The 13630-nt window shown below is 37.5% G+C and overlaps 1 protein-coding gene across 1 annotated transcript in view; it reads right to left on the bottom strand.

Moving 5' to 3' along the window:
• DHX15 (DEAH-box helicase 15) overlaps window positions 1-13630 on the bottom strand; it is a 54379-nt gene that overhangs the window by 21755 nt on the left and 18994 nt on the right. Inside the window, exons 4-5 of the mRNA XM_020913309.2 lie at window positions 4521-4680; window positions 2654-2872 (exon numbers count right to left, since the gene is read on the bottom strand). Of these exons, the coding sequence (XP_020768968.1) occupies window positions 2654-2872; window positions 4521-4680 (379 nt within the window). The remainder of the gene's footprint in view (window positions 1-2653; window positions 2873-4520; window positions 4681-13630) is intronic.

The following is a 13630-nucleotide window of genomic DNA, read 5'->3' as shown; positions in this document are numbered from 1 at the left end:
TTCTAATGTGCTTGACTATCTGAACATAATGATTATTTTGAATAGCCATTTTAAAAAAACATGCTACTCACTCAAGAGAAAATGAGAAACTAGGGACCAGACACCAAAGAACAAAATGAACACAAATGCCTCAACACTGCAAAATATAAAAAAATTCTTCGATTCAAAATGCATAGACTAATAGAGAGGTTTATCTGTAAAAGTGAATTTGCAACACACCGTATTTCCCAAAGAACAAGTATGATTCTTTACTGGAAATGTTTGCAAACTGGGGGAGTGTATCTACATCTAATGGGTAAAGGCCAGAGACACAATAAGCACCTCACTACGCATGGGGTTACCACAGCAAAGAATTAATCAGCCTACAACATAAATAGTGTTGGAAAAAACAGAAATAGTTCTGGGAAAAAATTCAAGAATAAAAAGATTACTAATCATTTATAGTTCTTAAGGCAACAATATTTAATTAAATACTATGTATCAAGCATCCCTGTAGAACCTGAACACCAGTTAAGAGTTCACATTATCCTGGCGGTTAGGCAGTCACATACCAGACCATTGATTTTGGTATGTGAAAAAACTAGGGCAATTTCCCACTATACTGTGTAGGGTGCTGTCACTAATGTACCACGGGCATAATAATAGCTAAAACATTCACCTGGAACAGTGACTTTTAACCTAAGGGAACAGAAAAATGGCCTTCAGAGCTTGTTAAGGATGCAGACTCTTACAGCATTTCATCCGCGAATTTCATCTGTTTCAGCAAGCCTGAAACAGGGTTAAGAACTTGCTTTAACAAATTCCCCTACCCAAGGCAGGCAATCCACTGACCACACTTGAGAAAAAAATGTTCTAGAGCAAGGATCAGATCTCTTACTATAAAGGGCCAAAATTTTTTAAGCTTTGCATCCATATACCACCTCTGAAGCAAATTCTTTGTTTTCATGTACAACCCTTTAAATACGTAAAAACAATTCTTAACTAGCAGACCACACAAAAACTAAAAGAGGATCAAGCACATGTAACTAAATTAATTAAAATTCTATAAAATTAAATTCTAGTTCCTCCTCTCACTAGCTGCAATGCAAATTCTCAAGTCCATTATATTGTTGCGGCTACAAAAACTAAGATTGTGATCTGGTTTCATCACTTCATGGCAAATAGATGGGGAAACAATGAAAACAATGACAGACTTTATTTTGGGGGACTCCAAAATCACTGCAGATGGTGACTGCAGCCATGAAATTAAAAAACGCTTGCTCCTTGGAAGAAAAGCTATGACAAACCTAGACAGCATACTAAAAGGCAGAGACATTACTTTGCTGACAAAGGTCTGTCTAGTCAAAGCTATGGTTTTTCCAATAGTCATGTATGGATGTGAGAATTGGACTATAAAGAAAGCTGAGCGCCAAAGAATTGATGCTTTTGAACTGTGGTGTTGGAGAAGACTCTTGAGAGTCCCTTGGACTGCAAGGAGACCCAACCAGTCAATCCTAAAGGAAATCAATCCTGAATTTTCATTGGAAGAGCTGATGCTGAAGCTCCAACTTTGGCCACCTGATGTGAAGAGGAGCTAACTCATTGGAAAAGATCCTAATGCTTACAAAAGACTGAGAGTAGGAGAAGGGGGCAATAGAGGATGAGATGGTTGGATGTCAACACTGACTCAATGGACATGAGTGTGAGCAAACTCAGGGAGATAGGACAGGGAAGACTGGTGTGCTGCATTCCAATGGGTTGCAAAGAATCAGACATGACTGAGCAACTGAACAGCAACAACTATATTCAACAGTATAGATATAAAACATTTCCAGATGTGAAGCAAGTTCTAATGGAGTAGCACTGTTCTAGAAACTTACTTGGAATAGACTCTCAGATCAGACCCTACACCTGACCTAGCGAATAAAAATCTGCAAGATTTCCAAATGACTGGCATGTATATTAGGTTTGAGAAGGACACTAGAAAATTCACAAAGCCTATTACAACAAATGACAAGCTTTCAGAAAACCTCTGAAAGAGTTTCTTTTATCCAGATAACTCACTGAGCTTATTTAAGCCATCAAGAATTTCATAGCACACCTGTAAACATCCTGATGGAAATGAGTTTAGAAGATGCTGCATGAGAGAATAAAATTCCTATCTTAAAAATGATGTAAATTCTAACTAAAGAATTTCAGTGATTCCTTCCAATTCTCAGTAAACACATGCAGGAAGACAAAAACAAAATACAAACATTTGTTTAGATGGTAGATTGGCACCTGAGTTACCCAAATTCACTTACAGACTAAATTACTGCCCAGAGTAACCAGATTTCATTCATGTCTCAGCAGAATGTCAAATCAGCACAAAAACACTTGCCACTCAGGTCTCTCCAAAGTTGAGACTAAAACTGCTAAATCTTTGAACTTCTAAAAGCATTTAATTTTCTCAGGATATCAACTAGAACACAAAGGCTAATGGCATACAAGGGTATATTCCTAGAGTACATAAATAAAAGGAGCTATATATTTCATATATAAATACAATCATGCTGAAGAAAAACTTTACAGACATTGGGATGAGAAATACATGGTTAATATATGTTGGGTTCTTAAGTTTAAAGTTGTTTCCTAATAGAAATAATATAAATAAGGAAGCAAATAATGACAATACCTCTTGACCAGTTAAGAAAAGCAGCAGATCTCCTTCCTCCTCTTCACACATATGAATCTGAATCACGGTTCGAATTGCCGCTTCAAGATAATCTCTCTCTGGTTCGGGAGTATAAAAGATCTCAACAGGATGTGTACGCCCAGGAATAGTTAAGAGAGGACAGTTATCAAAGTAAATCTGGAATTTTCCTGCATCCAGAGTAGCACTCATAACTATAACCTGAAAAGAAAACAGTGCATTATCTGAAGCTGTCTTCAAAGGCTGTAGAGAGATGAGTCGTGTTTACTGCCCCATATGTATCAACTACTGTGTCTCCAGTGGCTCAGACAGTCAAGAATCGGCCTGCGATGCAGGAGACCGTGGCTCTATCCCTTGGTCAGGAAGATCCCCTGGAGACAAGAAGGGCTACCCACTCCAGTATTGTTTCCTGGAGAATTTCAAGGACAGAGGAGCAAGGTGGGCTACTCTATGGGGTCACAAAGAGTCAAGACATGACTGAGCAACTAACACTTTCACTTTTCATATATCGATTATGCCTTAAAAGTTGTGATAAAAAAATCAAATATAGAAAAGCTGAGCTACAGTAAATTTACATTTTTAAAAAGTAGGAATAAACCTGGTATCCAATAAATAAACTACCATATATTTTTATGAAGCAACACCTTAAAAACCAAAGTTTATAAAATCACATAAAAAGAATTGATAAGACATCAGTATGTAATATGATTGTTTCTATGCTATTTAAAAAAAAAAACATGACAGCCTTGCACACAGGGAAAAAGAAGCAAAAAAAATAAAATAAATCAGTGGTACAAATATTTCTCCATTCTTCCAAATCATCTTTACTAAGTTCTTCAGAAAATTTTCTGAAACAAACAGGTTTTCTATACTACTGAAAAAGCCACATCGACAAAAGTCTGTTCAGGTGCAGGCTGCATGACTGTGCGGTCACCCTCTCTTTATTTAAACTACACATGACAAAACCCATTAAATAGAAAGCTCTCCCATTAAACATTCCATTATAGAGTTCTTAAGTTCTACTTTTGAGTTCCTCCCTCGAAATTTCAATAGCTTATAACATTTAATCAGGAACAGTACTCATAGTTATTCAAATATATTCTTCAAAAGTTTAATTTTTAAAGTCAAATCAAACTCAGTATCAATTTTTTTAAGACCCAGAATCTTTCTCCGCAGTGTACAAACCTCTGTAACACATACAATAACACTCAATACTAAGTTCCAATGAACTGCACACATACAATACAAAAAGGGAACTTCATAAAATTTGGGAGACAAAAATGTCCACACAGTTAGTCAGTTTTAAGCCCTTATCAACACAGTAACACTGGCCAGGGTTTAACTGGTATAATGGATGGTGGGCGGGGGGCTGGGGGCAAGAACCAAGACCCTAGGTTAGGGAAGGCATTTCTGAGGAGCACTATGTTGTGGATACAGTTATTCCACTCTCCGGCATTATGAGTTAGAATGATTGAGTTTGTGTTAGGACAAGAACAAAGATTTGATCCTTAATGAAGGTGTCCCCTGTACTTAATAAAAAGCAGGGTGAGCACAAGGTTTAAAAACACCATGACATAAAATCACTTGAAATGAAACAAAAAACTGGGTGGACTATATAATGAAAATGATTAAAAACATATTGCTAAGAACTGGAAGTATATTTAAAATCTAAAACAAAGACACAGCAAGAGAAATTAAAAAGAATGTATAAACCACTGCTGGTACTCTCCTTATTTGCTTTTTTAGGTGATTATTTTGATAGTTGTAGTGATCAGCATGTACTCCCTTTTAAATATATATATTTTCACATATAGGATTTTTAAAGAACCAAACAAATAAACTAACTCACCTTTAAATCTGATCTCTGTCTAACAACCTCCTTCAGAACACCCATGAGAATATCTGTAGCCAATGTCCTTTCATGAGCCTCATCAAGAATTATTACACCATAACGCTCCAAGAGAGGGTCATTCATTGCTTCACGAAGTAGCATCCCATCAGTCATATACCTATATTGACAAATAACGTGTTGGTTATTTAGTGCATTTAAAGTTCAAGACATAAATATGAAATGCAAAGACATCAGATAAATATAAATTAAACCCTTGTCCAAAACAAATGTTATTATTTCATAATCAATTACAAAATCAAGCTTCCAGAGAAATTTTTTAGTAAATGTATCAAACAAGTTATACATTATCAAATTCTGTCAAATGAAACTATTGTTAATACCAAAATGCACTGAGAAACAATGTTAATCTGATAACAGAATTAAACACATTTCACACAAATGCCAAAGTGAAAATGGTCACTTAAATAAATTTCTTTAAAAAAAAAAATTTTAAATGTTCAACTTGGAAAAAAAAACCCAAGAAACCATTTTAAATTGCTTTATCGCATTACAGCACTAAAATGTTGTATTTCTTTAAAACTGCACTAACTTCCCACTTAAGCTAACAGGTTCAAAAGGGCTGAGAGAGCATGAGTCTACCATCTTTTTTTCCTCAGCTCTGATTCAATAAAATGATGGTAAAGAATCAGAAAAAGGAATCCATTATGCTGTGGAAATGCTGATAAATTATGGAAAAAACAAGGCATACAGCATTATCTGTATCAATGAACCAAAGAGGAAAACTAGGTTAGGGATGGTTTGAGAGAAGACAGCTAATACAGAATCCAGGCACTCAGATGAAGGGTGATTTGAAGAATGATTTGTATGGGTCAGTGAATCTCCTGTCTGTTCCATTCTGGCTGCTACTGTCACTAAAACAAAACATCCTGCATTTGGCACTTGGACAAAATGAAGTCTGCTTGCAAATGCTGAAGTTACAGGCCATCCAGTTAAATACAAATCCATGGTTTTATTTACATAATTAAAACAAGTATAAAAATCTGAAGCCATCATTTATGACTTCACTATTCTGGCTCTATTTTTCACAAATTAATCTAATCTTTCAAGGACCAACTTTGTATTTTTAGCCAAAACCATCTGTTGAAGCACTGAGTTCAACAAAATGACAGTGTATAACCCAAATGAACCCTTCTCTTTATTCTGCCTAAACTTAGTTGTAAATTAAGACTTTTGGCAAAGAAATACATCTTTACTTCATATATTTTATACTTCTTTCTTCTTTGGTCCTATTTTAAAAAGGAAATGATCACATTCTTGACATTGGCACAGCACTACCTGCAAGATTATTTTATATTAAGACCATGAAGGCAAAAACAGAGCCAATTAAACTATGCCTCAATGCCTTACCCACAGTGCATGAATCAACTACTCTAGTCTCTAGATGTTTTGAAATATCTTGATCAATGAGGACACTTGGTAATTTCTCCTGCCTGCAGGTGTTATTACTGACATAAGCTAGGCAGTCCTTGTGCACATTATCTCAGGAGCAGAACATTAACACACTTTCATCTACTTGTGGATAATTTCCTTAGTTTCAGCAATACTCCCATCTTTTGCTTTGCAAGGCAAAAAACATGGATTGGTCACTCTTTGAACAATATCTGCTTTAACACTACCAAATTTATACCCTGTTAGTTTCCAAGCCTACTCAATTCAACATGGAATTTTAGTATACTATTTTTGAAAATACTGTAATTAACAAATGAACTCAACATATCTAGTTCCAGATACACATACTATTTATGTAAAGTGACAAAATGTACAGCTAGATCAAGTTCAATCATTGACAACCACCTAACTTCCACCTGTAAGACCCTCAACACTGTAAAATGCATTCTAATGTCACATATTAAATTGTGATTAAAAAGTCACTAAGTATCAAACTTTCACTTGAAAACCCCTTTAAAAAACCCCTTTATTTTGATTTTTCCTCAACAAGCTTCAGACCACCACGTGATGATGGCATCCAAAAGCAGAGCTGGTCCAAACACTCATCCTTTCACATTTTTCTGAGAAGAGGGCAACGATTAAAAATGGCAGCTTAGAGTTAGAATTAATGAACTATTATTTGCTCTTTTATTAACAATTATGCATTATCACCTGTACCAAGTTAAATGGCCAACTAAATCCAAATCCTCAGACTTCCAGATTCTAAGAATCAGAATTAACATAATTAAATTTGCTGCTTTCCCATGGAGTATTAGCAGTTAACTTTTCCAGGGCTTTAAAATCAGTGGAATAGACCACTAAGACTAGGTATCAGTGTACCGATTCCCGGTCCCAGGCCCCTCAGACACTGACATACTCTCCCCAAAGCCCCACGACTTTCCTGGTGATGCAAGAGCTGAGAATTCGCCTGCCAACGCCGGGAACACAGGCTTGATTCTTGGTCTGGGACGATTCCACACGCCCAGGGGCAAATAAACCCAGGCACAGCTAGTGAGCCTGTGCTCCAGAGCCCAAAGAGCGCAACTACTGAGCCTGAACACCCTAGAGCCCTTGCTCCACAACGAGGAGCCAGAGCACGGCAACAAAGGGCAGCCCTCACTCGCCACGAGAGAAAGCTCTCGTGCACAAAGAAGAAAAATTTTAAACAAGCCCAGAAAAAAAAAAGTAGAAAGCTATCACCTGATGATTTACTAGATACATGAAACCCTTTCCCAAAAAACCAAAGTAACCTGATAGAATACAAAAAGGGCAGAACCAGGTTCTGATAGCCCTATTTTTTTACCCAGATCAAGTTTTTCTACCTTTCATAGTAGCAATTAAATATTTACTCAGACTGAGGGGTGAGCCATAAAAATAGGGCGTCACAATAATAAGCTGTAATTATATAATTTTGAAGTTTCATTAATGGACTGGTAACCAAAATATCCCAGGACAGCCAAACTCTACATTTTACTAGGTATCCTATTATCCACAATGTTTCTCTAACTGTCCTGCTTAAAAAGTCATCAGTATCATCTAGGAACTTGTTAGAAATACAGAACTGGCCTCACTTGGGATCTACTTGATCAAAAAATTTGCATAGATAGCAACCTGTGTTTGCTTTCACATTTTCACATTTTGATGCTTGCTAAACTACAGGAAAGTGTTAGTCACTCAGTCGTGACACTCTGTGACCCCATGAACTACAGCACACCAGGCTCTCCCATCCATGGATTTCTCTAGGCAAAGATACTGGAGTGGGTAGCCATTCCCTTCTCCAGGGGACTTTCCTGACCCCCAGGTATCCAACCCGAGTCTCCTGCACTGCAGGCAGATTTCTTTACCATCTGACTTAGTACTGTTTATTTATATTTACTTTAGACTACAGAAATGAAGTTAGACAAAAAGCAAATTCAAGCAATTTTTTATTCAAGTTCAAAATGGGTTGTAGAGCTGCAAAGACAACTTGCAACATCAACAATGTGTTTCACCCAGGAACCGCTGAAGAACGCATCGTGCAGTAGCAGTTCAAGTAGTTTTGCAAAGGAGACGAAGCCTTGAAGATGAGTAGCACAGGGGCTGGCCATCGGAAGTTGACAACAACCAAATGAGAGTAATCACTGAAGACGATCCTCTCATAACTATGAGATGCTGTCGAAGAACTCAACTATGACCATTCTATGGTCGTTCAGCATTTGAAGCAAACTGGAAAGGTTTGCTGAAAACGCCCGGTATGTGGGTACCTCATGAGCTGACCACAAATCAAGAAAACTGTCGTTCTGAAGTGTTGTCTTCTCTTATTCCATGCAACAACAGCGAACCATTTCTCAATCATATTGCAATGTGTGACAAAAAGTGGATTTTATACTACAACCACCAAAGACTAGCTCAGTGGTTAGACCAAGCAGCAGCTCCAAAGCACTTCCCAAAGCCAAATTTGTACCAAAAAAGGTCACAGGCACTGTTGGGTCTCTGCCCATCTGATCCACTACAGCCTTCTGAATCCTGACGATACCATTACATCTGAGAAGTATGCTTGGCAACTCAATAAGATGCACTGAAAACTGCAATGCCTGCAACCATTAGTCAACAGAAAAGGCCCAATTCTTTGTCACGACAATGCTCGACTGCAGCTGCACAACCAACACTTCGAAAGTCAAACAAACTGGTCTACGAAGTCTTGTCTCATCCGCCATATTCACCTGACTTCTCACCAACCAACCAGCACTTCTTCAAACATCTTGACAACTTTTTTGCAGGGAAAATGCTCCCACAACCAGCAAGGAGGCAAAAAGTGCTTTCCCAGAGTTGAAGCATGGATTTTTGTTTTTACACTACAGGAATAAACAAACTTACTTCTTGTAGGCAAAAATTTATTAATAAAGATGTGTTTGAGACTAGTTGCAATGATTTAAAATTCACTGTTTAAAACTGCAATGGTATTTAAAATATTATTTTTTCCACTCATGATCTTTTAAATTGAAGTATAGTCAATTAAGGGCTTCCCTAGGAGCTCATCGTTTCAGGACAAATAGATGGGGAAACAGTGGAAACTGGCTGACTTCATTTTTGAGGGGCTCCAAAATCACTGCAGATGGTGATTGCAGCCAGGAAATTAAAAGATGCTTACTCCTTGGAAGTAAAGTCATGACCAACCTAGACAGCCTATTAAAAAGCAGAGACATTACTTTCCAACAAAGGTCTGTCTGGTCAAGGCTATCTACGGTTTTTCCAGTAATCATGTATGGATGTGATAGTTGGACTATAAAGAAAGCTGAGTGCCAAAGAATTTATGCTTTTGAATTGTGGTGTTGGAGAAGACTCGAGAGTCCCTTGGACAGTAAGGAGACCCAGCCAGTCCATCCTAAAGGAAATCAGTCCTCGGTATTCACTGGAAGGACTGATGTTGAAACTGAAACTCCAATACTTTGGCCACCTGATGCAAAGAGCTGACTCATTTGAAAAGACCCTGATGTTGGGAAAGACTGAGGCAGAAGAAGGGGATGACAGAGGATGAGATGGTTAGATGGTATCACTGACTCAATGGACATGAGTTTGGGTAAATTCCGGGAGTTGGTGATAGACAGGGAGGCCTGGTGTGCTGCGGTTCATGGGGTCGTAAAGAGTCAAGACACGATTGAGCGACTGAACTGAACTGAAGGAGCTCAGATGGTAAAAGCATCGCGTGCATTGCAGGAGACCCAGGTTCAATCCCTGGATCGGGAAGATCTCCTGAAGAAGGAAATAGTTTCCCACTCCAGTATTCTTGCCTGGAGAATTTAATAGCCAGAGGAGCCTGGCGAGCTACAGTCCATGGGATCGCAAAGAGTCAGACACGACTGAGCAACTGACAGACACATAGCTGATTTACAATGTTATGCTTATTCTGCTGCACAGTTAAGTGATTCACTTATATATACTTTTAAAATAGATATTCTCCATTATGGTTTACCACAGGATATTGAATATAGTTCTCTGTGCTATACAGTAGAACCTTGTTTATGATATGCATTTTAAAACAGCACCATAAAAATGACTGTCAACCAGGTAGCAATGTCTGGAAAGCTGAGAAAAGCATCTAGATTCCAAAAAGAAATACAAATGGCTCATAAGTACATGTAAAGATGCTCAATTTCATATAAAAGAAATGCAAGTTAAAATCATGAGATCTCACTTTTTAACTTACAATATAGACAAAGATAAAAAGGTTCCACAACAAAGTGTTGGCAAGGCCATAGAAACAGATACTCATTTGCTCATCCCTTAGTCAGAGTAGCTAAAATATGGCAACAGCTAATAAAATTCCAACACACCCTTTGACCCAACCAGTTTCATTTTTAAGAAACTCATTTCACAGATATATTCACCTGAATATGTGTGAAAAAATGTGTGTACAAGATTATAAGAGAATACTAAGGACACCAACTGATTTTAATAAAAGAAACTGTAAATTCTGAGTGTCCACCTAAGGAATTAAACTATGCAGCCATTAAAACAAATGAAGCAACTTTACACTGTTGTAGAACAATCTCCAGTAAAAATATAAGTGACATTAGCAGCCATGTGTCTTGAACCAGCCCTACTATTAAAGCTGAAGTTTAATATGTTCTGAAAATCCTAGTTATGAGCTGCTATTCCAATCCTGTTAGGATTTTGGTTACCTTTCAAAGTATAGGCTTTATTTTGGCATGACTAAACATGCAGATAAATCAAAACTGTTTCTAAATGCAAATCAAAACCACAATGAGGTACCATTACACACCAGTCAGGATGGCTGCTATCCAAAAGTCTACAAGCAATAAATGCTGGAGAGGGTGTGGAGAAAAGGGAACCCTCTTACACTGTTGGTGGGAATGCAAATTAGTACAGCCACTATAGAAAACAGTGTGGAGATTTCTTAAAAAGCTGGAAATAGAACTGCCATATGACCCAGCAATCCCACTTCTGGGCATACACACCGAGGAAACCAGATCTGAAAGAGACACGTGCACCCCAGTGTTCATCGCAGCACTGTTTATAATAGCCAGGACATGGAAGCAACCTAGATGCCCATCAGCAGACGAATGGATGAGGAAGCTGTGGGACATATACACCATGGAATATTACTCAGCCATTAAAAAGAATTCATTTGACTCAGTTCTAATGAGATGGATGAAACTGGAGCCCATTATACAGAGCGAAGTAAGCCAGAAAGATAAAGACCATTACAGTATACTAACACATATATATGGAATATAGAAAGATGGTAACGATAACCCTATATGCAAAACAGAGAAAGAGACTCAGATGTATAGAACAGACTTGTGGACTCTGGGAGAAGGCGAGGGTGGGATGTTTCAAGAGAACAGCATCGAAACATGTATATTATCTAGGGTGAAACAGATCACCAGCCCAGGTTGGGTGCATGAGACAAGTGCTCGGGCCTGGTGCACTGGGAAGACCCAGAGGGATCGGGTGGAGAGGGAGGTGGGAGGAGGGAACGGGATGGGGAATACATGTAAATCCATGGCTAATTCATTTCAATGTATGACCAAAACCACTGCAATGATGTAAAGTAATTAGCCTCCAACTAATAAAAATAAATGGAAAAAAAAATAAAGAGATATTTAGGAAAAAAAAAACAACAAACCAAAATTTGCTCAGCATGACCAAAAGAAATACCTGTTATCTATTTCACAGAACTAGTACAACCCAAGTAATTAGATTTACTACCTTACAAATACTTATACATAAATAATTCTATGCAGCTGAAGAATGAGGATAGAGAGGAATTAACAACATACACAGTGGTTAAGGACATATCCTTTTTGCAAGACAAACCTTGGTCAAGTCCCTGCTTTCTTACTGGAACTTTCTTAAACAAGTTCAACTTCTTCTAATGCTCTATTTGAAAAATGAGAATACAATAGCTATCATTCAATTAAATAAAAACAACATATATAAACCACCTAAGTGCACCAACTGCCTGGCACTTGGTAAGTATTCAATACAGTAGAACTGTACACTACACTCTTAACTAACCTTCACCTAATGAATGAATCCTTGGGAAAATCAATTTTACTCTACAAACATATTAGAATATAGCCACACTTCTGCCCCTGCCAACTGGGCCAACACAATCATATATTACACAATGATAACCTTTTAGGGCAGAAAAGAGAGTTGTATGTACATATCCTAAGTTATATGCTTCAGAAAAGCTTGAAAAAGATAAATCACATACAAAAAAACCATCAAATGTGAGGTAACTATAGAGGAGTGAAAGGCGAATTCCAGAAGACTGAACTCTTAAAATTCCAGAAAAGCAACACCCCTGTATTTTGCAAGTGTCTCAGTTTAATCTCACTTTAAGAACTAGACATTTTACTAAGTAATGGAACTACAAAGGGCCCACATTCAAGGAAATGGTGCTAATTCTATATTAACAGATTGATAAATGAATGTGTAAGTTTTAGGTTAAAATAAAATGCTTAAAGTTCACATAAAATTTCTATTTACCATTAAGTTTTTAGACGAATCCACTACAATCCAGTCAAGTGACGTCTCTATTAAAGAAAAGCTACCCACAATAAAGCACCTACACAAACAGGTTTATATGTGGTAATTTCTTCAAACTTATAATGGATCAAGACTTCTGAAAGAGATCATGACCACAAGCAGTACTTAATGCAATTTTCTACATGTAACTTATTTTTGTTTAAAGCCCCTATCATGCCCCTATCAGCAGAATACTTCTCTGAATGACAACAGTAAGGAAGAGACAAATGACAAGGCTAAAACAGCTTGCATTTATCAGGGATAATATTAGAAGACAGAACCACATATAGTCATTTTATAAATGACTTTTCACCACCAAATATGATGAGTCTAAGTACCCTATCCATCCTTCACAGTGTCAACACTATGAAATGGTTGATCATCCCCCCCCAAAAAAACTAACAATTTTTAAACATGTTTAGAGTGAAAGCTATTATACTTTCTGAACAGCTACTGATAAAACTCATCAAATTACCTTCATCCATCAAAATGGCTGTTTTCTTGTATCAATTAGTACTTCCATATGACATGGGATCAAAGAGTTGATCATGTATTTTAAATAGTATATACAGAAGTCAGTTTAAAAAATAAAAGTTGTTTTACCTCTTTCAGAGGGTTTCCCTGGTGGCTCAGACGGTAAAGAATCTGCATGTCACGTGGGAGACCTGGGTTCAATCCTTGGATTGGGAAGATCCCTAAAGAAGGGAATGGCAATCCACTCCAGTATTCTTTTGCCTGGAGAATCTCATGGACAGAGCCTGGGGGACTACAGTCCATGGGATCACAAAGAGCTGGACACGACTGAGCAACTAACACACCTCTTTCAAGTGATCTGGCTATTCCCAGACTCATCTCTAACTTACACAGCTCACATACAATCCCCTAGCGCAATCCAGGTTTACATCACTGTGTAGAAAAATAAAGGTGGCAGCATCCAATCTGATTCGAAGGTGTAAGAAACTGCTGTGTTCCAACAGCAAAGACATCACATTATTAAATAATGGTGAGTAAGAATGAAATCAACTATTCAGCTTTTTCTTTCAATGTCCAATATTTGTTTAATGGGCTATTAAGTTGTTAGA

The sequence above is a fragment of the Odocoileus virginianus genome, chromosome 21, assembly GCF_023699985.2.
Source record: "Odocoileus virginianus isolate 20LAN1187 ecotype Illinois chromosome 21, Ovbor_1.2, whole genome shotgun sequence".
NCBI classification, from domain to species: Eukaryota; Metazoa; Chordata; class Mammalia; order Artiodactyla; family Cervidae; genus Odocoileus; species Odocoileus virginianus.
The sequence above is the reverse complement of the archived record's forward strand: the minus strand, read 5'-3'. Positions and strand labels throughout refer to the sequence as shown.